The sequence below is a fragment of the Somniosus microcephalus genome, chromosome 28, assembly GCF_052327205.1.
Source record: "Somniosus microcephalus isolate GS21.2 chromosome 28, FLI_Smic_1.0, whole genome shotgun sequence".
Taxonomy (NCBI): Eukaryota; Metazoa; Chordata; class Chondrichthyes; order Squaliformes; family Somniosidae; genus Somniosus; species Somniosus microcephalus.
In genome coordinates, this window is record NC_141014.1 from 38018202 (window position 1) to 38044229 (window position 26028).

At 50.5% G+C, this 26028-nt stretch overlaps 1 protein-coding gene across 1 annotated transcript in view; it reads right to left on the reverse strand.

The window, feature by feature from the left end:
• Window positions 1–4501: 4501 nt before the first annotated feature.
• scaf1 (SR-related CTD-associated factor 1) overlaps window positions 4502–26028 on the reverse strand; it is a 43085-nt gene continuing 21558 nt past the window's right edge. The window contains exons 5-11 of the mRNA XM_085969210.1: window positions 24921–24924; window positions 24569–24805; window positions 18093–22148; window positions 12620–12693; window positions 11378–11641; window positions 9990–10118; window positions 4502–5191 (exon numbers count right to left, since the gene is read on the reverse strand). Of these exons, the coding sequence (XP_085825336.1) occupies window positions 5009–5191; window positions 9990–10118; window positions 11378–11641; window positions 12620–12693; window positions 18093–22148; window positions 24569–24805; window positions 24921–24924 (4947 nt within the window). The 3' untranslated portion in view covers window positions 4502–5008. The remainder of the gene's footprint in view (window positions 5192–9989; window positions 10119–11377; window positions 11642–12619; window positions 12694–18092; window positions 22149–24568; window positions 24806–24920; window positions 24925–26028) is intronic.

Consider the following 26028-nt stretch of genomic DNA (forward strand, 5'->3'; position numbering starts at 1 on the left):
CTGTGGGGTTTCTGTGATTTCTGAGGAGGAGGAACTTGGATAAGGATGAGAAGATGGCAGGACTGTCGTATGAGGAGAGATTGGGTCGACTAGGCCTGCATTCACTAGAGTTTAGAAGAATGAGAGGGGATCTCATTGAAACGTATAAAATTCTGACAGGGCTAGACAGACTGGATGCAGGGAGGATGTTTCCCTGGCTGGGGGGTCTAGAACGAGGGGTCACAGTCTCAGAATACGGGGTAGGACATTTAGGACTGAGATGAGGAGAAATTTCTTCACTCAGAGGGTGGTGAACCTGTGGAATTCTCTACCACAGAAGGCTGTGGAGGCCAAGTCACTGAATATATTTAAAAAGGAGATAGATTTCTAGACACAAAAGGCATCAAGGGGTCTGGGGAGAGAGTGGGAATATGGTATTGAGATAGAGGATCAGCCATGATCATGTTGAATGGCGGAGCAGGCTCGAAGGGCCGAATCCTGCTCCTATTTTTCTATGTTTCTAACTTGTGGGGGGTGTAGGATTAAGCACGATTGCTCTTCCAAAGAGCCAGTGCAGGCACGACGGGCCGAATGGCCTCCTTCTGTGCGGTAAGATTCTATGAAACGGGATTGAACTTTGGCCCCACAGAGGCTGCATTTCTGGAACCAGCCTGGTGGGGAGGGAGTGGTGTTTGAGGCAAAAGAATTCAAATTTATGCCACTAATAATATAGTGCAGGAGGAAGTCACTTAGCAGCTCACTTCACTTACGGCCCTCACCAGGGCTGTGTGTGTGTGTGTGTGTGTGTGTGTCCAGCCCTTGCTTCACATCCCACCAGCTACGGGACAGCGCCAGAGCGGAGATTCAGCCCTGCTTCTCAGCTCTTGTACGATCCGCGCTGGCCGCGCCCACTCCCGTCCACCTGTGTGGATTTGGCCTGCTGTTGCACATGCTCCGTTAAGATTAGGATTCCCACTTTCCAGCAGCCCGGTAGCAGACAGAGCATTAAGTCAGGCCTGGGCGAAGGGGGCAGGGTCACTGGCTTCCTTCGACAGAATAAGCCCAGGCTTTGCATTCGGTACACGAGGTTCTGATGGACGCGACCCTGTCCCATTTCTCTTCAAACATCAGCGGCCGACAACCATCCCCCTTTCATGCACAGGAACAGCCTTTTTTTCCCCCGCAAATCAAGCATTTCCATCTTGTTTTTGTTAATTAAGAATTACCAGGTGGCCATTAGATAGAGAGAAACTATTTCCTCTGGTGGGAAGAGTCTAGAACAAGGGGACATAACCTTAAAATAAGATCCAGGCTGTTCAGCAGTGATGTCAGGAAGCACTTCTTCACACAGGTTGGTGGAAATCTGGGACTCCTCCCCCCAAAAAAGCTGTTGAGGCTGGGGAGGTCAATTGGAAATTTCAAAACTGAGATTGATAGACTTTTGTTGGGTAAGGGTCTTAAGGGTTAAGGAACCAAGGCAGGTAGATGGAGCTAAGATACAGATCAGCTATGCTCTAATTCAATGGCAGAACAGGCTCGAGGGGCTGAATGGCCTCCTCCTGTTTCTCTTGCAATGGGTGCCCTGTTTAAATCAAATTGGCAACAGAACCCAGGATACATCTGCCACAGAGTCCCAGATTTTCTGATGCTCTTGCGCACATGTATGTACAGAAATTGCAGCAGATATGGAGTGGTAGACACCGGGTTTGATGACAGACACCAAAAGGAGATAAAGAAAATCCAAGCTTTTAAATTCCTCAGATGACAGCAGAGGTGACCTTCCCTCACGCAAACCGAGTGCGACAGCGTCAACGGCAAGGCGCGATTCTCTCCCTCCCTTTCCCCATTGGCGATTTCTCTCCCCATCTCACCTGAAGGCGTACGTGACTTACTCGGCCGTGCGACACAGCGGCAGCTCCTCCGCCACCTGGCCCAGAGCAGTCGTTCTTTGCACGTGCGCACCTGGACGGCGGGCTATTCGACCGCGGGGGGGGGGGGGGGAGGGGGCGGTGCCACGGCTTGATCCTGCACTGGCTCGACGTGCCCACTTTCTGGCAAAGCGGCCACTGAACAGCGATCAGAAGTCAATCAACAACCCCAGTTCCCCCTCCTCCCACAATAGCCCAGTGACACTGAAGCCAACTGCACTTCTCTAACTGCTAGTCAGGCAGGCATAACCAAACTTGGAGGGGAGGGAATTTAAAAAATATCTCATGCCTCCTTCTGTTTTTCTTTTTAAAAGAGATGAGCACTTCGTTCTGTAACAATCTCATTTTTATTTATACAATATTCTCAACAACAGGCAGGTATATACAATATTAGCACGGCTGATGGGGCTGTTACCATAACCTGCCCCCACCCCTCTCCCCCGTGACAACAGCCCCATTATCACTTCAGTTCCGGCGGGGGAATCACTATACGATCAGGATTATTTTTTTTTTCTCTCGGACAGAGATGCAAACTTTTAAAAATGATTTTTTTTTTTTTTTTTGCACAATGTGATCGAGAACAAAGTCACACTTTGAGGGGAATCCCGCTTTGTTTGTGTCTGTTCGTTCCTTCTTTTTAAAATCGGCAACAGACCCTTGTTTCGATGCCCGGCTGGAGTCAGCCAGCAGCCACTGCTGCTAGCCCCATTCCCCCTTCCCCCCAGGGATTTATTTAAGTGGCAGTACCATGATTTCTGAGGGCTGCCCATCATGTCGGCGAAAGATCCGAGGTGGACACAGAGGAAGAATAAAAGATAAAACTCGGAATACAATCCATCTCCTCGGCAAATCCCAACAGCGACACGTTTTCCCCGTTTCAGCTGTGCTAATACTGTTGTTAGTTTTTTTTTTGCCCCCTTTCAGGGTGGAGGTGCAGAAACACTAGGGCGGGCCCCTCAACTGCGAATATAAACAGCCCGAATAAATTAGTTGTTTTACAAAACAATTTATCCAATTTTCTTGAGGCAGTGAGCTCATTTATTTTTTTAATTAAAAAAAATTGTTTCCGATGATGAGATACTGTAATTTCACAAGAGGGACCCCACTGCCTCTTTTTAAATGCGTATTTCTTTATCTAGTATTTAAAATGGCCAGCGAAACCCCCCCAAATATCAATATATATATACTCCTTGGGTCAATGAAACCCAGCTTGGCTCCACAGACACACACCACACACACCCCACACACACACACACGAACTCATTCATCAAACAACCACCTTTCAACACGTCGTTGCAATTCCATTCCAAGATACAGAGTGCACCAAACAACAGTCAGACAAGGGCTTGCTCCCATTCAGCACCTGGCAACGTGGTGCCAAGCAACAGTCGCACCACACTGAATCGCTCATCCCTCCCACCTCCTTGAAACTACAGTACATACAAGACACAGCCCCAGCTTAAATCTTAAACCCATTCCCCCCTATCACGTTGCCAGTAGCGGCGCAAAAAAAAAAACAGGTCACACATACAAGACAACTGTATTCCTTTGTAGCTTTTGAGCTAGCGACTCCCTCCTGTGCAGAAACTAAAGCAAACGTACAGTAACGAGCAGAGTCGGATGCGGCTATCGGGCTACGATAGAACAGGAAAGTGGCCTGAGTTAATCCCACGTCCTATAACATGATTGGCAGCAGATTGAGAGGACAGGGGTAGGGGTAAGGCTGGGCGGGGGGCGGTACATGGTCACTGATTAAAAGCACTGGAATTAAAACAGCGGAGGACACCCCCCTGCCTAGATTATCCCCCCTAAAGTAGGAGAGAGGAGGGTTTCACGGCCCCCTGATTGCCCCGAGCTTACAATATAATATGTGGGTTCAAAAATAAATTATTGCCAGAAACAATTAAAAGGGCATTCCTCCGTGACGAACTTCACGAGTGTCGCCCACCCCCCCCCCGGTTCTCGGGGGTGGGCGAGACTCGCAGTTAATGGGCGCAGAACTCATCAGAGAGTCTATAAACTATAAGCATGTCTTCCAGTCTCTTCAGCCTTGCATTTCACACTCACAAATGGTTCTGGGAGAGAAAACAGGGGGGGGGGGGGGGGAGGGAGGGCGGTAGAGGGCTATAACAAGGTGGACGCGTGTGATTAGGAGGTCCCGTAACACAGAATAAAAAACCCCCCCCCCTTCCCTTCGCCTGACCCTGGAGGCCAACACCAACTTTACGACAGTGATTGCAATGGGTGAAAGTGTTGCGCCCCTGATGCCTCAAGGGACCATCACGCCAGTATTAGGTGGATGACTAAAAGTAAGTACATTTATTTATATATAAAAAGGAGAAAGTGCCCAGAGTCTGCAATCTTGGGACAGTGGCCGCCAGTACAATCCCTATCCCTTCCCTAATTAAAATGCGCAAATGAAAATACTCATCAACTCTCCTCTGCTCTTGTCCAATATTGTTGAACTATATATATATATATATATATATATATATATATTTTTTTTTTTTTTTTTTTAAAAAGAGTAAAGACTAGCGTAGACATCGACAGGACAAATCGTTCCTCTCTGATACATTGCCTTCTCTCAGAATGGCTGACCGTGTAATATCATTTATTTCTGTTTAAAAGACAGTGTAACTGTTTGGCATTCACTGACCTACAAAAAAACGTCATGCATGAAGAAAATGGAGTGGGGGGGAGGGAGGAGAGGAGGAAGAGGAGGAGAAAACAAAGAAAAATGAACAGAACACGAGAGGAAATGAGAAAGCTTGCCATTGGCTCCTATCTTATATACAGCGATCAGGAGATACAGTAAACAGTTTTTAAAAGTTTTTTTTTTTCCTTTACTTTCCAAGAATATTCTGTCCCCTCCCTCCCTCCCCCACCCCTCAGCATTTCATTAAAAGTGTCCCAAGTTTCTTACATCTAATTCAGGATCATCAGGCACTGCCACAATGAGATAAACCCAGAAACGTCAGAATGACTTCTAAAGTTTTCTTTTTTAAAAAAAAGTCTTCACACTTATTAAAATGAAAAAAAAAGAGGAGGTGCGCAAAATTACTGAATTCCGGTAAATAATAAAAACTGTCTCTCATTCCCGTTTACGTCTGCGCCGACGCTTTTCCGTGTTTTTCTAACTTCCCGGCCTCCTTGCCGTTGCTCTGGCGGCCTCCCTCCTCCGGTCTCTTGCTGTGTCTCCGTGCGTACTTGTACTTCTCCACGTAAGCTCTCACCAGGTTGGCAACTTTGACAGGGTTGATTTCACCACTTTTACTGTGGCAGATCTGCAGTGGGGAGAGAGACAGCGACGGGTGTTTGAGTCGGGGTTGGTGTGCTACGCGGGGGGGGGGGGGGGGGGGGGGTGTGGGGGGCGGCGAAAGACTGGCCAAAAGAGCCCTGTGCTCCCCTCCCCGCTTGGAGGGCACCTTTGCCTTTCCTGCCCAATTCCAACTCCTTCCCCCCCCCCCCCCTCCAGACGCAACTTCAGGCAGACCGTCATTCCTTTGTCACCTAGGTACCTTCTCACTAGAGTTGTCACGTTGCTCAAGTTAATGTGTTTGATGCAACTAAAGGTCCCATCGGCCTCATACGTGCTCGCCTGATTTTAGTCCCGTGTACCAACCAAACCTTACTGCCCAACTCCACCTCGGGAGAGGGGTAAAAAAAAATTTACAGAGACCGTCACCAGCTCAGGAGTGCTCGGTCATAACCAAGACTGTTTCCTGGGATGGGGGGATTGTCCTTTGAGGAGAGATTGAGTAGACTAGGCCTATATTCTCTAGAGTTTAGAAGAATGAGGGGTGATCTCATTGAAATGCATAATATTCTTACAGGGCTTGACAGGGTAGATGCAGGGAGGATGTTTCCCCCTGGCTGGGGAGTCCAGAACCAGGGGTCACAGTCTCAGAATAAGGGGTCAGCCATTTAGGACTGAGATGAGGAGAAACTCAGAGGGTGGTGAATCTTTGGAATTCTCTACCCCAGAGGGCTGTGGATGCTCAGTTGTTGAGTATATTCAAGACTGAGATCGATAGATTTTTGAATATTAAGGGAATCAAGGGATATGGGGATAGTGCAGGAAAGTGGAGATGAGGTAGAAGATCAGCCATGATCTTATTGAATGGTGGAGCAGGCTCGAGGGGCCAAATGGCCGACTCCTACTCCTATTTCTTATAGAAACATAGAAGATAGGAGCAGGAGTAGGCCATTCGGCCCCTCGAGCCTGCTCCGCCATTTAATGAGATCATGGCTGATCATCCAAATTCAGTACTCTGTCCCTGCCTTCTCCCCATATCCCTTGATCCCTTTAGCCTTAAGAAATATATCCAACTCCTTCTTGAATATATTTAATGAACTGGCCTCAACTGCCTTCTGTGGTAGAGAATTCCACAGGTTCACCACTCTCTGGGTGAAGAAATTCCTCCTCATCTCAGTCCTAAATGGCTTACCCCTTATCTTTAGACTGTGACCCCTGGTTCTGGACTCCCCCGCCATCGGGAACATCCTTCCTGCATCTAGTCTGTCTAGATGCAGGAAGTTTAAACTTGTTTCCAGTGTATTTTAAGAGACCTCAGGGCATTAAGTAGAAGGAACACATGTTAACATGTATTTTTGATGAAACCTTTGACCCTGTACAAAAAAACAGCTAGATGTTCTTAAATTTCTCTGCGCCTCCCCATAGTGTGGGAGATGGGAAGACTCAGGAGTGTATCGGCCACACATTACTCAATACATCAGCTCAAAGCACCACCAGCAGTGAGAGACCTGCAACCACCAGTACTTCGCCCTAGTGCTATGCAGTCCAGGACGTTCCTTCATCGTCGCTGGGTCGAAATCCTGGAACTCCCTCCCTAACAGCACTGTGGGAGTACCTTCACCACACGGACTGCAGCATTTCAAGGTGGCGGCTCAGCACCACCTTCTCAAATGGCGACTCGGGATGGGCAATAAATGCCGGCCTTGCCAGTGACGCCCATGAACAGAGTAAAAAAGAATGCTCTCTCCAGACACAACCCAAGTTTGAAAGGACAGAATCTATAATTGTACCGCTGGGGGCTTTTCACGTGGACTTAAATTTTGGTGCCAATACTCGTCCTTCTCTCCAGTTCTCTTGCCTCCAGCCCAAGAAGGGGAAGATAGGCAGGAGCCCCGCAGGTTTCTTCCAACACAGCTCTGGTGTGTTTTCAGGTTTGGTGAATCGAGGAACTGGACTGGTCACTGGAGATGACCGTGAGGCTCTACTGTCCCAACTAAAGTAGTATCATCAGATATAGCACATTGGTACCAAAATACTAGAGGGTGGGGAGGGAATCGCACTCAGGATAAAAGGTGTCAAACTCTGTGCCAAGGCACTGCTTATGTGCAGTCTCAGGATACGGGGTAGGACATTTAGGACTGAGATGAGGAGAAATTTCTTCACTCAGAGGGTGGTGAACCTGTGGAATTCTCTACCACAGAAGGCGGTGGAGGCCAAGTCACTGAATATATTGAAGAAGGAGATAGATAGATTTCTAGACACAAAAGACATCAAGGGGTATGGGGAGAGAGCGGGAATATGGTACAGGAAACTTCGCGATATCCGGCACCGACGTGATGCCGATCTATGAAAACTTCCGGACAGACCAGCGCTAATGTTGAAGGATACGGCGGTTTTTCATCTCCGTATCTGACAACAAACACTGTTGCTTAGCATCAGCTTGTAAACAGTCGGCCCGTACCTTGGAAGCGTCTCTGTAGCTTAGCAACAGAGACTGACTATTTAAAAAAATGCTAGGTGAAGAAAAAAAACCTAACAAAACGGCTGCTGATTTCTGCCGTTAGATCAGAGGTTTCCAGCCATACAACCTCCGGATAAACCAAAGTTTCCTGTATTAAGATAGAGGATCAGCCATGATCATATTGAATGGCGGAGCAGGCTCGAATGGCCGACTCCTGCTCCTATTTTTCTATGTTTCTTATGCGCTCTACTCAATTCATCGCTTCGAAGTGCTCACAGGCGAAGAACTGAGCCCCACAGAGCAAGAAGCTCCCAGTTTCCATTCGAGTTAGCTAGCTGGGGCAGTTGTAGGTGCGTTGCAAGCAGGTTTGATTCCCTGGGGTTAAAGAGGAGGGAAAATCATTTAAAAAAAAATCAGCTTGGATTCCTGCTCTGTATCACTCTCCAACGACCCTTTCTGGGAAAGTGCACGTTCGAAGACACTGGAGGAGAGGATCCGGCACTGCGGAGATGCCCTACGGAGTCCAATAGACCTGCTGACACTCACTGAATAGCCACACGTGGCCAAAAATGGCTACTTGAGCACCGAAGAGGTCCTGGTGTCAGCTGTGGCTCAGTGGGTAGCACTCTCTACTCTGAGTCACAAGGTTGTGGGTTCAAATCCCACTCCAGAGACTTGAGCACAAAAATCTAGGCCGACACTCCCAGTACAGTACTGAGGGAGCGCTGCACTGTCGGAGGTGCCGTCTTTCAGACGAAACGTTAAACCGCAGCCTCGTCAGCCCTCTCCGGTGGACATAAAAGATCCCATGGCACTATTTTGAAGAAGAGCAGGGGGAGTTCTCCCCGGTGTCCTGGGCCAATATTTATCCCCCAACCAACATCACTAAAAAAGAGATTATCTGGTCATTATCACATTGCTGTTTGTGGGAGCTTGCTGTGCGCAAATTGGCTGTCGTGTTCCTAGATCCCAACAGTGACTACACTTCAAAAAGTACTTCATTGGCTGTAAAGCGCTTTGGGACGTCCCGAGGTTGTGAAAGGCGCTATAGAAATGCAAGTCTGTCTTTCTGATGCTCGTGGAACTGAACCCCAGCAATAGGCAGCACCTTCAGGAGAGGAGTGGAGTAAATGGAGCAAGAAATAGAAACTAGCGCCTGACTAAGCAACTACTTCAATTCCAGTACTTAAACTAAAAAGACTTGCATTTATATAGCGCCTTTCACGACCACCAGACGCCTCAAAGCGTTTACAGCCAATGAAGTACTTCTGATGTGTAGTCACTGTTGTAATATGGGAAACGAGGCAGCCAATTTGCACACAGCAAGCTCCCACAAACAGCAATGTGATCATGATCAGATAATCTGTTTTGGTTATGTTGGTTGAGGGATAAATATTGGCCCCAGGACACCGGGGATAACTCCCCTGCTCTTCTTCGAAATAGTGGCCGTGGGATCTTTTACGTCCACCTGAGAGAGCAGACGGGGCCTCGGTTTAACGTCTCATCCGAAAGACGGCACCTCCGACAGTGCAGCGCTCTCTCAGTACCGCAATGGGAGTCTCAGCCTAGCTTTATGTGCTCGAGTACTGGAGCAGGACTCGAACCCACAACCTTCTGACTCAGAGGCGAATGTGCTGCCCACTGAGCCACAGCGGACACTGAGAAAGAGAATAAAAGGAGGATGATAAGTACTGGCTGCAGCTGGGGGGGGGCTGTTGTATCTCGCTTCATTTTGCATCGCTCCCCAAAAAAAAAACCAACAGTCGAGGTGTGAACATAAGAAATAGGAGCAGGAGTCGGCCATACGGCCCCTCGAGCCTGCTCCGCCATTCAATAAGATCATGGCTGATCATTGACCTCAACTCCACTTTCCCGCCCAGTCTCCATATCCCTTGATTCTCCTAGAGTTCAAAGGACTCCCTCTCATCCCAGGAATCAATCTAGTGAACCTTTGTTGCACCGCCTCCAAGGCAAGTATATCCTTCCTTAGATAAGGAGACCAGAACTGTGCCCAGTACTCCAGGTGTGGTCTCACCAAGGCCCTGTACAATTGTAGCAAGACTTCCTTACTCTTAAACTCCAACCCCCCTTGCAATAAAGGCCAACATGCTATTTGCCTTCCTTATTGCTTGCTGTACCTGCATGCTCGCTTTCTGTGTTTCTTGCACGAGGACACCCAAATCTCTCTGAACACCAACATTTTGAAAGTTTCTCACCATTTAAAAAATATTGTTTTTCTATTCTTCCTACCAAAGTGAATCACCTCACATTTCCCCACATTATACTCCACCTGCCACCTTACTGCCCACTCACTCAGTCTATCGATATCCCTTTACAGACTCTTTGAAAGGTGAGAAGCGCTCACCTTATGTACAGCTTTGCGGAGAATGTCTTTGTAGTCGTCCTTGTTGATCTCTTTCCTCTGATAGAACGGTTTGATGGCCAGTTTCACCTCCTCCACCGCTCGCTCCTGTGTATGCAGCTTCTTCAGGTACTGTGAGCAGAGGAGCAAGAGGATCAGTCACCCGCCCTCTCGCAGATGGAACGTCTCGGCTGGGTGCCCCCAAACAGCTCGAGCCCAAACTGGGCAACCCTTTGTGCGTCAGCGCGGGCAGCCTATCTGACCGCAGAGTGCATCACAGCCCAGCCCCGTCTTCACCCGAATTCCACTTTCCAGCAGTGGTCTGTGGAGAACGATGAGGGGGGGGCGGGTGGTGGGGGGGCCATTGGTTATATATTTTTTTTACATTCCTCAGGGTCCACCTAAAAAATAAATTGTTGGGAGGGGGAAGAAAGGCAGAAAACCTAGGTCTGTGCTTTTAACCCAAATTATCTTGTTAAAGAAGGTGGGGGGGAGGGATAGAGCGGGGGGGGGGGGGGGGGTGATCTCATTGAAATGTATAAAATTCTTCGAGGGCTTGACAGGGTAGATGCCGAGAGGCTGTTTCCCCTGGCTGGAGAGTCTAGAACCAGGGGTCACAGTCTCAGGATAAGGGGTCGGCCATTTAGGACTGAGATGAGGAGAAATTTCTTCACTGAGAGGGCGGTGAATCTTTGGAATTCTCTACCCCAGAGGGCTGTGGAGGCTCAGTCGTTGAGTATATTCAAGACTGAGATCGATAGATTTTTGGACTCTAGGGGAATCTGGAGTTGAGGCCGATGATCAGCCATGATCTTATTGAATGGCGGAGCAGGCTCGAGGGGCCGTATGGCCGACTCCTGCTCCTATTTCTTATGTTCTTATAAGCTGTCATTTACTTTTGCGCTGAAAATATTCTGAGTGTCTGGGTGGAGGTTGGGGGAAGGCGGGTTTAAGTTCAGTGTGTCTGGTGATGCCTCACGGGTAACAACAGTCTCCTGCAGCTTGCTCGGCGAGGAATGTCCCAGGGTTTGTCCCGAAATTGGCCACAACTCCTTTTTTGTTGTGGTTGTGCAAATCCTCTTGGGAGCTAACAGTACCAGGGTTCGAGGTTGTAGCAAGAGATGGGATGAGCACCAACAGTCCCTCTAATTTTTTCGCTGGGTGCGCGACCCGTTCAAATTTCCGCCCATGCGCTGTTTTTCCATTTAAAAGCCGGTGAGCCGGCTGCGCGGGACCTCCAGACCGCCGCACGAGAACATTGATGAGCACCGACGGTCTTTCCTCTCCCTTCCTTTCCTGCGCTTGTATCAAATAAAAAAGATAAGGGAAAGGACTCCTCCAGCGTGCCATGAACACGGAGCCTTGCGCTGGCGGTCGCTCGAGAGGCTTACCCGGTCACTGTCCATATTGCCGTCGAAGCTGGTGGTCCCTTCCATCTTGGCGGTCTCGGCGCTCTCCAACACGCTGTACAGCTTCCCGGAGGAGGTGGCCGAGGGCTGGCCGGCAGATCCCGACAGCGCGGGCGGTCCTGCTGAGCAGCCCAACATCGACAAGGAGCCCTGGCGGAGAAACTTGGGCACGGGCTGGCTGGCAGGGAGGTGGGCAGAGAGGCTGGTCGGCACTGGCGCTGCGGCGGGCTTAGTCTGACTGAGAATCTGCAGGGCAACAGATCAGTTATACAGTTTCGGTGCGTGCCGAATACTTTATTGAACTTTCTTCGACACAAGAAAACACAGATTGCAATATCACAATTGTCACATTTCATAGAATCACACAGCACAGAAGGAAGCCGTTCGGCCCATCGTGCCTGTGCCGGCTCTTTGAACGAGCTCTGCAATTAGTTCCACTCCCCCCTGCTCTTTCCCCACAGCCCTGCAAATTTAACATATTATCAATACAGGAACTAAAGCACAAGTTAACGTGCTTTAAAGTTGGGCAACTATATTTCTTGTGTGATGCTCCTAATACATTACCATCTATAGGGCTTCAACCACTGCCGTCACCAGCGGCTAGACCTGTAATTACTGGTGGGTCCATGGTCGCAGAAACCAGTGCACGCAAAGCAGGGGGGGCAAAATATAGAACCCCCCCCGAGGTGAATGAAGTGTGTGTTTGCACCCGCCAACTTCACTCAAGTTCAGAAGCAACTGTTGCTCTATCGGACAGACCACAGTACAGGAAACTCTTTTATCCGGGACCGGCGTGGTGCCGGTTGATCAAAAAGTCCGGATTACAGAGAGGTATACTTACTAAGGTACGAGAGCCTCGTACACGGCCACAGATCCAGGCGTCCCTGTTGCATGGCAACAGGTGCAGGAACCCCGGTTACACGGCCACAGATCCAGGAACCCCGGTTACACGGCCACAGATCCAGGAACCCCGGTTACACGGCCACAGATCCAGGAACCCCGGTTACACGGCCACAGATCCAGGAACCCCGGTTACACGGCCACAGATCCAGGAACCCGGTTACACGGCCACTAATATGAAGTAAAACTTACCTGAATCTACTCCTGAATTTTGCCGGTTAAGAGAGATTTCCGGTTATTTAGGTGCCGGTAAAAAGAGTTTCCTGTAACAACTTGGGAGGCAAATATCATTTGAGTTGCGAGTTGGTGTGTGGGCTACAGTACCTGAGTGATTGCTTGAATAGAGTCCTGGGCCTTTGCTCGGTTCGCTTCCTCCATCTTGAACAGCAGTGCAGTAACTTCAAATCAAAAACACAAAAGGGAAATGCTCAAAATGACATCCGAAAGCGCCGGTCTTGGTACTCAATAACAAAGCAGGCTTACTGATGCACAGAGGCTGCAGCCAAAATATAGAACTGTACCAGCAAATCTTCGGGAGGCCGAGTCAAGTGAGACTATGCCGACAGCTACAGGGCTACGGGCAAAGAGCAGGGAAGTGGGATTAATTGGATAGTTCTACCAAAGAGCCGGCACAGGCACGATGGGCCGAATGGCCTCCTTCTGTGCTGTATCGTTCTATGATTCTATGAAGAGCCTTTGGGATGTTGGTGCCAATACTGAACTGTGTCAATGGCCTTTCAGGAAGCTTGGTCAAATTAGACTGCGCCTTTGGGGCTCCAAGGTCAATATTAGGCTGTACCAATACAATAGCAAAATACTGCGGATGCTGGAAATCTGAAACAACAACAGAAAACGCTGGAAATACTCAGCAGGCCAGGCAGCATCCGTGGAGAGAGAAACAGAGTTAACGGTTTCTGAAACATTGACTCTGTTTCTCTCTCCACGGATGCTGCCTGGCCTGCTGAGTATTTCCAGCATTTTCTGTTGTTATTTCAGGCTGAACCAATGTCTGGTTTAGGAGATTGAGGGCCAATTATACAGCGCCAACGAGATGCCTGGGCCAGCATCAGACGATGCCAATGCCCCTTCGGAAAACCCGAATACTGATCTCTGTATTCAGTATTTCAGGGGCCTAGACAGAGTGGTTGGAAAGGACCTATTTCCCTCAGCAGAGAGGTCAATAGCCAGGGGGCAGAGATTTAAAGTAATGGGTAGAAGGATTAGAGGGGAGTTGAGGAGAACTTTGTTCACCCAAGAGTGTGGAGGGGGTCTGGAACTCACTGCCTGAAAGGGGGGTAGAGACAGAAACCCTCATTGCATTGAAAAAGTACCTGGATATGCACTTGAAGTGCCGTAACCTACAGGGCCACGGACCAAGAGCTGGAAAGTGGGATTAGGCTGGAGAGCTCTTTTTCGGAAGGCACAGACACGATGGGCCGAATGGCCTCCTTCTGTGCCGTAAATGTCTATGATTTGTCAGGGGTTTCAATGCTGATAGCTTCAATTAACGCAATAACAACACCTTGTGCTGACTCAAATGTTGTGAAGACTGCGTTATTCTAAATTTAACAATTTGGCGAGGGGGGTGGGGGCTGGGGCCGGGATCTATAAATCAGAATTCTAAAAGTGAAAATGGGTATGGTGGCAAATGCTTGCCGTTCCATGCAGTGTTGGGCTTTGGGCACATGCGTACCGCCTTCCCCCTCCCCGCCGCCCCCCCCCTTACACGAGTTCCCAGTGGGGAGGCGGCAAATGGGGTGTCTGTTGCTCAAAAAGGGAATTAGATAAATACTTGAAGGGAAAAAAATTACAGAGCTATGTGGAAAGAGCGAGGGGGGGGGGGGGGGGGGGAGTGGGATTAATTGGATAGCTCTACCAAAGAGCTGGCACAGGTACAATGGGCCGAATGGCCTCCTTCTGTGCTGTATCGAAAATTAAGCAAGAGAATACACGCATTTTTAGGGGGGAGGGGCAGGAGAGCGAAGAGACACTGCGGTGGGCGGACACTGGAAATGGCCACTCAAATTGGACATTCCCTTCAAGTGATGCACATTTCTTGACATTTCAAAAATCGGGCTGTTTATTGGTGTGCAGCTCACACGCACACCCTCCTTTGACCTTGGCCTTAAATCTGATCATAGAATCATACAGCACAGAGGGAGGCCATTTGGCCCGTGGTGTGTGTGCCGGCTCGATGAAAGAGCTGTCCAATCAGTCCCTCTCTCCTGCTGTAGACGCTTACAATAGAAGGGGCACCCCATTTTAAAGGGGAGTGTTAAATTCAATCGACTTGTCCGTCTCATGAATGACGTCAAGTGACCTTCGAAAGCAAAGGCGGGCGACAAAAAAAACCTGAGGCGGGATGTTATTAGCGATTTGCAGCATGAGCTGGTCTTCGGGGTAATGAAGTTACCCAACTATGAAGCAACCAGTAGACAAGAGCCCACTTCAACCTTGGAGCTCGACAAGTTCTCAAAAGGCTAAGGGAACAGGCTTTGCTTCTGCCCAGAGTTCTACCTGGCCAGGTACCGATGTAGTCACTCAGCGCAGGTAAGAACATTCAACAGATATTGGCCTAGGCTCGTACAGGCGCCTCCCACGACAAAAGGTTGACGGGACCCACGTCTATGACTTTTTGACCAAGTGTCTACTGTTTGAGCATTTTACGTAGGTACAGGAGCCCATTTAGCCCCTCGAGCCTGTTCCGCCATTCAATGAGATCATGGTTCAGCGAAGATTCACCAGGCTGATACCTGGGGTGGCAGGAATGACGTATGAGGAGAGATTGGGTCGATTGGGCTTATACTCGCTGGAGTTTAGAAGAATGAGAGGGGATCTCATTGAAACTTATAAAATACTAACAGGACTAGATAGACTGGATGCAGGAAGGATGTTCCCGATGGCGGGGGAGTCCAGAACCAGGGGTCACAGTCTAAGAATAAGGGGTAAGCCATTTAGGACAGAGATGAGGAGGAATTTCTTCACCCAGAGAGTGGTGAACCTGTGGAATTCTCTACCACAGAAGGCAGTTGAGGCCAATTCATTAAATATATTCAAGAAGGAGTTAGATATATTTCTTAAGGCTAAAGGGATCAAGGGATATGGGGAGAAAGCAGGGACAGGGTACTGAATTTGGATGATCAGCCATGATCGCATTGAATGGCGGAGCAGGCTCGAATGGCCTACTCCTGCTCCTATCTTCTATGTTTCTATGGTTGATCTGGGGCCTAACTCCATATACCCGCCTTTGCCCATATCCCTTAATCCCTTTGATTAATTAAAATCTATCAATCTCAGATCTAGCATCAATTGCCGTTTGCGGATGAGTTTTCCAAACTTCGACCACCCTTTGTGTGTAGAAGTGTTTCCTAACCTCATTCCTAACTCGCACCAAGTCCCGTTCACACATGTGCTCGCTGGCCTACATTGGCTCCCGGTTAAGCAGCGCCTCGATTTTAAAATTCTCGTGCCCGTTTTCAAATCTCTCCATGGCCTCGCCCCTCCCTAATCTCTGTAAGCTCCTCCACCCCCACCCACCACCCAAAGATAACTGCGCTCTTCTAATTCTGGCCTCTTGAGCATCCCTGATTTTAATCGCTCCACCATTGGCGGCCGTGCCTTCAGCTGCCTGGGCCCTGAGCTCTGGAATTCCCTCCCTAAACCTCTCCGCCTCTCTCTCCTCCTTAAAACCTACCTCTTTGACTAAGCTTTTGGTCACCTGCCCTACTATCTCTTCATGTGGCTCGGTGTCAAATTTGATTTTATAACGCTCCTGTGAAGCACTCCAGCCAGTGGAAATAGTTTCTCTATCTACCCTATCAGCTTCCTTTAATATCTTGCAAATCACCCCTTAACCTTCTAAATTCCAGGGAATGCAACCCTAGTTTGTGTAATCTCTTCTCGTAATTTAACCCTTGGCTTTCAATGTTTTTTGCTGCCATTCAAAGCAGATGTTTAGGTGACAACTTGTGTGCAACAGGAAGCAAGCTCCTGGGGGGGAAAAATTCAGTATCGCCCTGTTTGGGGCGCCGTTATCGGCCGTGCGCAGAGTTTAGCGCCTGGCGCTAATTATCGCCTCCGACGGCAAACTTGGCTTTTATCGCCCCTGGAGGTGATTGGAGCGCTAAATCAGGTGCTTCACACCTGTCTTAAGGCGCAAAGGCCGAGGAGCGAGGCGCTACCTCAGAGCGCTGGCAAAGCAAGGAAGGGCAAATCAAAATAAACCTGCAAAGTGCTGCTCAGAACTCAAAACTCCTTCACACAGCGTTGAATCTCTCCAGAAGTCTCTCTCTCTCTCTCTCAGAATGTGTGGTGCAAAAATCTCACCACTAAAAAAAGGCAGGAAGCGGTCGCCTTTAAATAGCGCTCCCCTAGTCCCTTCCTGACTGCAAAACGCTCCCCTCAACCTGTCGTTGCTAGCGGCAGGCGGTAAGGCAGGGGGCGCCACTCAATATCCAGTCCGTGGCGCTACCGGGGCGTTGCGCACTCGACTGATGTCACGATCTGCTGGCGCAGGAGATGGTGGCGGTAGTGTTTAGCGTCGCCGCAAAACGTCTAGTTAATTTTGCGAGCGGCGCAAACATCGCCGTGCCCGGGCGCTAGTTGCTTTGTGCCCCATTAGCGCCCTCTTAAGGCGCTAACGGGAGGCGCAAACAACTGAATTTTTCACCCCTGGTGTTTCCCTGCTTTCGGCAAAGAGGTAACAAAAATATTCCACATTGCCTGAACGGCTGTGGGTAAACACACCTCCTCAGTGTGGTACTCGGCCATATCAACCAGCAGGCTCCCAGTTTCGATCTAGTCCCAAGTTGATCGCTCAGTAGGAGGGACAGCAGGAGTGTTATGACTCGCTTTATTGTCCCGTACTGGGAGCAGAGGATGGGATAATCAGCCACGCTCCCCTCTTCCCAATCACTACCCAAGCACGTGCAGGCAAGGATAAGGATTGGGTTAGAGAAAGCCGCTGGCACTGCCCAAGGCGGCTGCGACCATAAAACATGCCACTCGGCAGAGGGCTGCCTTTGGCTGTTAACTCTCATCCCCAGCCTGAAACAGCACCCAGAGGAGAGGGCGGTTAGGTGAAAACTCTGATCTTAAAAGCACTTCCCTCTTCTAGTGCTGGATTCACTTCCAGTATAGAGTATACAGTACAGGTTGAGCATCCCGAATCCGGCAACCTCGGGACCGAGGCCGAGCCGGTTTTCAGGTTTTTCCGGACTTCGGAATGTGTTTCTGATGTCCGAAGTCCGGAAACGCCCGAGCCCAGGTTGCGATATTTCCGGACTTTGGACATCAGAAACACGTTCCGAAGTCCAGAAATGCCTGGGCCCAGGTTGCGCTATTTCCGGTTTTTGGGAAGCCTCCCTCAGGGTGTCCGGATTCCAGAACATTTTACGGATTCCGGACTCCTGCCACCAATCGTCCCAGATTCCAGAACTCCGGATTTGGGACGCTCAACCTGTACAACCTCCTGCTCCTATCTTCCATGTTTCTATATTAAATATATTCAAGAAGGAGTTAGATATATTTCTTAAGGCTAAGGGGATCAAGGGATATGGGGAGAAGGCAGGGACAGGGTACTGAATTTGGATGATCAGCCATGATCTCATTGAATGGCGGAGCAGGCGCGAGGGGCCGAATGGCCGACTCCTGCTCCTATCTTCTATGTTTGTACACCAATCTTGGCTGAAAAGCAGGATAATCCCCAAAGTGTTGTTTAGCTCAGAACTGTGAGATATCTGGCCAAAAAGAACTTAATTACGCTTCCACGCTAAGACCATGCCAAGACCTGACTTACGTGCTAACATTCCTCCTCCGGTTTGGAGGTCCCACGACAACGGCTTGCCCAGTGCTCTTGGTCTGTCACCATTGACCTTCGAAGTGTCGCTGTGCTCGTGGTACTCCTTCTGTTGCTGCGGAGGGGGTGGGGGAGGGGGCTGGTGCTGCGGGGGCTCCTTTGGCACGAAGGCCGTCTCGAGGGGCTGGGCGGCGCTCTCCGAGATCTGGGAGAGGGGGGACATGCCCTGCTCCACCACGTCCTTCGCCGGGCTCGGGAGGTTCCCCTTGTCGTCGGACTTCTCTGACGAGGACCACGACAGCTCTTCCTTGATCCTGAACGGGCTGGAGTCTTTGCTGCTGCCGCCGCTGTCCGACGTCGCTTTCTTCAGAGCGCTTTTGGGCTTGGCCTCCTTCTTCTTCTTCCCGGAGCTCTTCGCCTTGCCGCTGGCCGCTTTGGCTTTCTTTGCCGCCGACCGCGGTTTCGTCCCGGCCTTCCCCTTCGCCGCCCGCGAGGGGACGCCTTTGTTGTCTGAGCTGTCGGCTCGATGCCGGCTGGGCTTCGAGTCGTGGATCTTGTCCTCGGTCTTCATGAACGGAGACCTGCTCTCCCGATCGCGGCTGAACTTCACGCCGATCAAGCCGCTCCCTTTCCCGCGGTCGTCCTTCATTGAGGCAGTGCAGCTCACCCCATCTCGGATTAGAACGGCTACCTTGGACTGGAGTTTAACCTTCCTTGGCGCCTGCTGCTTGCTTTCCTTGGGCGCCGACTTGATTTTTTTACTGGACTGGCTACCGATTAAATGCTCTTTGCCCTTCTTGTCCGCCTTCAAGCTATCCGACCCCGCTGCCCCCTTCTGCCCATCAGCCAGCTTTTTCCTTCGCTTCTCCTTGCCAGACTTCTCGTCTGGGTGAGCTCGCTTGCGGTCCTTGATTTTGCCCAGTTTGGAGCCAGGTTCTCCTGCTCGGTGGCTTTTCTCGTGACCGCTTCGCCTCTCGCTCTTGCTCCCTTGGCCCTTCCCGGGCACCCTGCCCTCCTGCATGTGGTCCCCAGGCTCGACGTCAGAGAAACTGTTCTCAAAACCCAACTCGTCCGAGTCGTACATCGCTTCCCGGTTTGGGGACAGGGCCGCCACCTCCATTGAATCTTCTTGGTCTTCCAAAGTCTCACCTGGATTCACAGTAATGGTTCTGGTAATAGAGCGAGCTTTAATTAATATATCATCATCGTTTAGGTCTTGGATCGAAGGGGGGACCACTATTCTGCTGTCCCGCCTCCCTTTTACAGTCTTTTCATGTTTCTTTTCGCTCACAGGGTTTCTCTCTCTACTTCTGTCCTTCTCTTTCTCGTTCCTTTCTTTCGACCTTCTGGGGGAAGGGCTGTGTGGTCTCTTCTCCCTCTGTGACCTCTCTTTGGATCTTGACCTGGAATGCCTTCGCCGTTTTGCTGCTTCCAGCTCTCGGTGTTTTTCCTTCTTGCGCCTCTCCTTCCTCGACTTGCTGCTCGACCGGGAGCGGCGGAACGACCCACTCTCCCTCGACTGGGGAGCGCGGCTTTTCCACCTTTCAGCGGAAGCCCTCATCGACCCTATAGCAGATATGCTGGTGCTGATGGACGGTGACCACGATCTGGATCTTCGGTGCTCCCTAGAATGGGTCCGGGACCGAGACACCTTATGGCGTGACCGAGAACTCGACCTCCTCCGTTCCCAGGACCGAGATCGCGATCTTGACTTTTTGTGATGGATTCGCAATCTACTTCTGGATGTGGATCGTTTACGTTCCCGCGATTGAGACCGGGATCGCTTCCGATCCTTTGACCGAGCCTTCTTGTGCTCCCTCTTGCGTTTTTTCCGGCTGCGGGAGCTGGACTCTGAATGCGACCCAGACTGGCCCTTGGACTCTGCTGGCGACCTGGAGTGTTTGGCGTACTTCTCCTTCTGCTGGTTTGACACCTTTCTTCTGTGATCCAGTTTCTTCCGCCCGCCGTCCGCTGGGTTCTCGCCCAGGTCTATCTGCAACGCCCCTTCGTCAGAGTCGGCGTGGAGAGAGATAAAATCATCTCCTTCAACTCCTCTCAGACGCTCGAAGATTCTGCCCCGACTGCGGAAAGTCCGAGCCGGGCTGAAGTTCTCCTCATCTTGCTGCACGATCTCGCCTTCCTCAATTTCGGAGTCTTCGTATTTGTGCGCATCCTCGGGCCACTTGGAAACGTTCACCGTGAAGACCAGATTGTCCTTTCTCTCGACGGTACGGTGGGATTTGTGGTGATACCGGGAGGCAGAAGCGGACTTGCTTTTGTGCTCTGCCTTTGAATGCACTTTGCCTTCGGATTTATCTTTCCGAACGGCTTCGGCTCTCGACCGCTGTCTGGACGCGGACTTGGACGTGATGCGACTACTTAAACTCGTCTTGGCCGTTGACCGACTTTGGGATTCCAGAGCTTCCACTGGCTCGGAGATGGTCCTTTTGGAGTCCTTCTGCAACCTGGCTGTGCTTTGTAAATCTGAATCCGGTTCTTGTTTAGTTGTTTGCGCGGGTCCACTGCTGGCCTTTGCTCTGAGAGCCGGCTCTTTCCCTTGCTCGCTTTTCCACAGGTCTCCCTCCTGCAAGGAGCAGACCAAGACTTCTTTCGGAGTAGACTTCAATGCCTCAGTCTCCATTTGTACCTTAGGATCAGGACTCGGCATTAAGTTATATTCCATCCCAGCTGGTGATAATACCGGCGCCTCCACTTCAAGCACTGCATCGCTGGCTCCCTCTCTAGCCAGTTCATTTCGGGACTGAATATCATTTTCTGACTCAACAGAGTCAGTATCGGGTTGAGAGATTGAGTCGAGCTGAACATCGGTCTGGAGTTTGGAGTCATTTTCAAATCCAGTTCCAATTGTGGAGCTTAATCCTTGTGCGAAGCTAGTCTGGGACTCGGGCTCTAAGTCTCTGTACTCAGGAGAGCTGTAGAGGTCCGGTTCTAGATTGGACTTGACCACGTCCCCACAGTCAATCTGCAATTCCACATCTGACGACACGCACGCAGTTGATTCTGGCGACGGATCCTCCTCGTACTCGGGGCTCAAGCATTCTTCTTCCTCGGTTAGTCCCGCGTCGCTAACGATTTTCAGCTCGCCCTCCGAATCATCTCCTATTGGGCTTAAATTGTTTGAACTTGCAACGGAACCCGTGGGGTCAAAAGGGTCATATTTCTCCTCGTCCTCCTCCTCCTCTTCCTCATCATCATCCAATTCAGTCCTTTCTTTTGGAGAAAAGTCACCGCCTATAAACTCTCCGTTGACATTCTCCTCGTCCGTTGGACTGAATGGGTCGTAGGCATCGGGTCCCAATCGACCGTCAGGACAGGTAATCCGATTAGTAACATTCTGCTGACAAGGGACTGAGCTGGAGTCAGCCTTTTCTGGACATGTTTGAGACATGCTTGACGAACTTGGTTGGTTCCCTGAATTGGAGCATCCACCTCCATTCAACGGTCTTTGTTGGCCATTTGAGATGCCGCTTCCATTGCCAAGGACCAGGCCCCAATTGGCTCCTTCAGAGGGATGCGAGCCCTGTGCTTCACCCACAAACCTTTTTAAGGGAGAATCTGCCAATGGTATTTGATCTGTGCTAGGATTCGCAATCACACCAAGCCCGCTGCTTCTCTGAGACAGACAACTGAGCTCTACGTCCAACGGATTCAGCCTTCTCTTCATTGCCAAGTCCCTGTTGGGGGAGAAAACTGGTGCCTTGAAGTCTTTAGTCACTGGCTGGCCACTCATCTCTGTCCTTATATCTGGGTTTCTCGTTCTGGAGACCCCCAAAGTCTCAGTTCCCTCCAGGTTGCCCAAGTTCCTCAGCAGTCCTCGTCTCAAACAGTCCAAGGATGCTGGCGACAAAACATATGAATCCAACAAACTCAACCCATCATTTGTCTTTTTAATGCCACGGGGCTCCACCGGTTGGTGTCCATTGTCTCTTACGCTAGACAGTCCCCCACTGCATAAGCAATCCCGGTAAGGTAAAGCTTCTCGTAAGATGCTGTGAAACGGTACCCTCTGTGATGGAGCTGGAAGGCCAGCGGACACTGCAAGGAGAAACACAGACAATTTAATACCAAGTCCCAAATGACTCGTGTTAAGTTACATTTTTACTTACATCCCATCCCCTCCCTCTAATCCTCTCCCGACGAGACCGATTTGTGCTGGTTTGCAATGGCGCAGCTGCAGGTTACCGTCCAGTATCTTACCCAAGTGCTTATTCTTTCCCGTATGTCCCCAGACAGTGAACGCTGGCAAGCTTTTTGATCGTGGACAGCATTAGGGATGAGCATAACTCTATCCTCGCCAGATGACACACACCTTCCCACTGGAGTTACTAGACAGCAATCCTTTCCGGCCCAAGGACACTGAAACCAACTGAAACCTCCCGACCACACACCTTGGCTGAAATCAGCCAACTCAGTGTAGACAGGGAATTGAATGGAGGTCTTCACTGGACTGTATGGTTAACATTGTAGGAGATTCTTACTTCTGTTATACGATTATAAAAGGGGAGTAATATTAAATACAGTATATTGATTCCCACAATGGCCATATGCGTAGCTGGAGCACATACTTAAGTGGAGTCTATGTAAAGCTTAAGGCACAGAAACTAGAGTGCTTTTTACGCGCACTGACTACAATAACTCTGTAGAGCCTATGGCCTAGAAATTCACTTGGGCGCGGGCAGCTCGCTCGCGCCCAAAGGTTAGCGCTGGGCGGGGAGGCATTAGCGCACGCCGTATATTCGTCTTCTGTGCCCCAATTCGGAAGCGGGCGCTATACCAGGGTGTGCCCGCCTCCGTTTGGGGCGCTGCAACTGAATATCGGCGCGCTAGTTGCCGCAGCGCCACCTGATGCGGTGCGGCAGGCTGCGGTACTGCAGGCCTCCTCCTTCTCTTAAGGGGGAGGTGCCTGCAACGGCCGGAGCCCCGATCGCGAGTGCCGGCAAAACAGCCCGGCACAACGGAGAAGTGCCGGGCTCCACGGAAACCAGCCGGCAATGCCGCGGGGGGGGGGGGGGGGGTGGAGGAGGCCGGGGAAGGAGGTGCGGGCAGGCAGCCGCCGAAAAAGCGGCCGGCCGCACCTTCAGCTTTAAAGCGCCCCACTATGGCAGCAGGACGGCCCCGTTTTCTGTTCGCTGTTTGCGCCCGCTTCGGAGGAGGCGGGCGCAAATAAATATGGGGATCGGCGCGGTTTCGGGGCGTTACGGGCCACCGCGCACACCGATGACGTAATCGGTCCCGGCGCAGCGCTAACGGCTACCGCCGCCAATACCGCTGCAGTCAATTTCAGCGCTACCACCCCACCGGCGCAAAAGACCTCTTTAGGCGCTAAGTGGGCGCAAGGCCCACTGAATTTCTAGGCCTATTTATTTACACAGGGTAGTCTTCAGCATGTAAACGTAAATTAACAGATTACACTGTGCAATAGTTAAACCGAGGCCCCGTCTGCTCTCTCAGGTGGACGTAAAAGATCCTATGACACTAATTTGAAGAGCAGGGGAGTTATCCCCGGTGTCCTGGGGCCAATATTTATCCCTCAATCAACATCACTAAAACAGATGATCTGGTCATTATCACATTGCTGTTTGTGGGAGTTTGCTGTGCGCAAACTGGCTGCTGCGTTTCCTACATTACTACACTTCAAAAAGTACTTCATTGGCTGGAAGGTGCTTTGGGACGTCAGTGGCCGTGAAACGCGCTGTAGAAATGCAAGACTTTCTTTTTTTAATGGCGAGAGGTGAGGAATGGCGCAGAGAACCACAAGGAGTGGTTGAGGCGAATAGCATGGATGCATTTAAGGGGAAGCTAGAGAAGTACATGAGGGAGAAAGGGATAGAAGGATATGCTAGGATGAGATGAAGTAAGCTGGGAGGAGGCTCGTGTGGAGCAGAAACAACCGGACCAGTTGGGCCGAATGGCCTGGTACTGTGCTGTGAATTGTGTGTGATGCAATTCTGAACACCTTCTCCTGCCAGTATCGCAGTGCAACGAGTGATTCACTCAACGCTGAACAGCCACATTAATACCTTGATACAGGAAACTCTCGATTTACCAGCACCTAAATAACCGGAAATCTCGGTTAACCGGCAAAATTCAGGAGTAGGTTCAGGTAAGTTTTACTTCATATTAGTGGCCGTTCCTGGATCTGTGGCTGTGCAATCGGGGTTCCTGCACATGTTGCTAAGCAACAGGGAAGCCTGGATTTGTTGCTGTGTACGGAGCTCTCGTACCTTTTAACTATACCTCTCTGTAATCCGGACTTTTTGATAAACCGGCACCACGCCGGTCCCGGATAAAATAAGAGTTTCCTGTAGTAGGCCGCGACTGGTGTAAGGCACCTTCATGTCTACCATCAGTGCGTCAACTCAGGGTGATCCAACAGGCATCGCTTGCCCTCTAAGTAGATGCCTTTGGGGGGGTGGAAGGGGGAGAGTGGAGAGGAAGGAAGAACATTTCCCCACCTGACTTCTTGTATCTCCAGGCCCGATCTTTCTTAAGAGCAAACCCTGGATGACGTACAACGCGAATGCCAAGACTGGAGATGCCGCCTTCTTGCAGGTCGGTCGCTGCCTCTGTGTTTTCCGGCTCCAACCTGCCACTAGGAGGAACACCAACACAGACGTTGTAAAAGAAACACGACGCATTGAACTCCGACTGGGGCCGAGCCCAACCGCGCGGGAACAAGTGCCGTCGACTTACTCAATCGAATTCACCCGCCGACAAGGGGCTCTTGGCCTCGCATCATTTTCCCTGCTGAGAAATGATGGATGCCATTTCCCCAATGGTGGAACGGACGGAGGCATCGCCCAGCACAGAACTGGGCCAGAGATTGAGGGTTGTTACATAGGAGCAGGAGGAGGCCATTCAGCCGCTCGAGCCTGTTCCACCTGTTCAATTAGATCGTGGCTGATCTGTATCTTAACTCCATCAACCCGCCTTTGTTCCGAAACCCTCAACAACTTTGTTTAACAATCTATCTATCCAAGTTTTGACATTTTCAATTGACCCCAGCTTTTTGGGGAGAGAGTTCCAGATTTCCACCCCCCTTTGTGTGAAGAGGTGCTTCCTGACATCACCCCTGAACGGCCTGGCTCTAATTTTAAGGTCCTCCCCTTGTTCTGGACTCCCCCACCAGAGGAAATAGTTTCTTTCTAGCGACCCGATCAACTCCTTTAATCATCAGTGACATATTAGTGACATTTTTCCATTTCTCACACCAGCCAATCCAAAGGTTTTTGTGTGAAATAGCCAGTCTCTGTGCTGAAGGGCAGCTTTTGTGTTCAAATCCCTCCATGGCCTCGCCCCTCCCTATCGCTGGAACCTCCTCCAGCCCTACAACCCTTTGAGATCTCTGCACTCCTCCAATTCTGGCCTCTTGCGTATCCCTGATTTTAATCGCTCCACCACTGGCGGCCGTGCCTTCAGCTGCCTGGGCCCCAAGCTCTGGAATTCCCTCCCTAAACCTCTCCACCTCTCTCTCTCTCTTCCTTAAAACTCCCCTTAAACCTACCTCCATCTGTCCTAATACCTCCTTATGTGTTTCGGTGTCAAATTTTGACACCGCACCGTGGGATGTTTTACTACATTAAAGGCGCTACATAAATGCAAGTTATTGTAGTTGTGGGGTCATGCCCATTAGGAACTAGATTGAGGCCAAACTTATTTCTAACAGTAATGAAAGGCCAATAACTAACCCATTGCACCAGCCAGGTCCCAGACATGAAAGGCCCAAGGGAGGGGGAAGGAGAGAGGGAGGGGGAAGGAAGGAGGGAGGGAGGGGAAGGAAGGAGGGAGGGGAAGGAAGGAGGGAGGGGGAAGGAAGGAGGGAGGGAGGGGGAAGGAAGGAGGGAGGGAGGGGGAAGGAAGGAGGGAGGGAGGGGAAGGAAGGAGGGAGGGAGGGGGAAGGAAGGAGGGAGGGAGG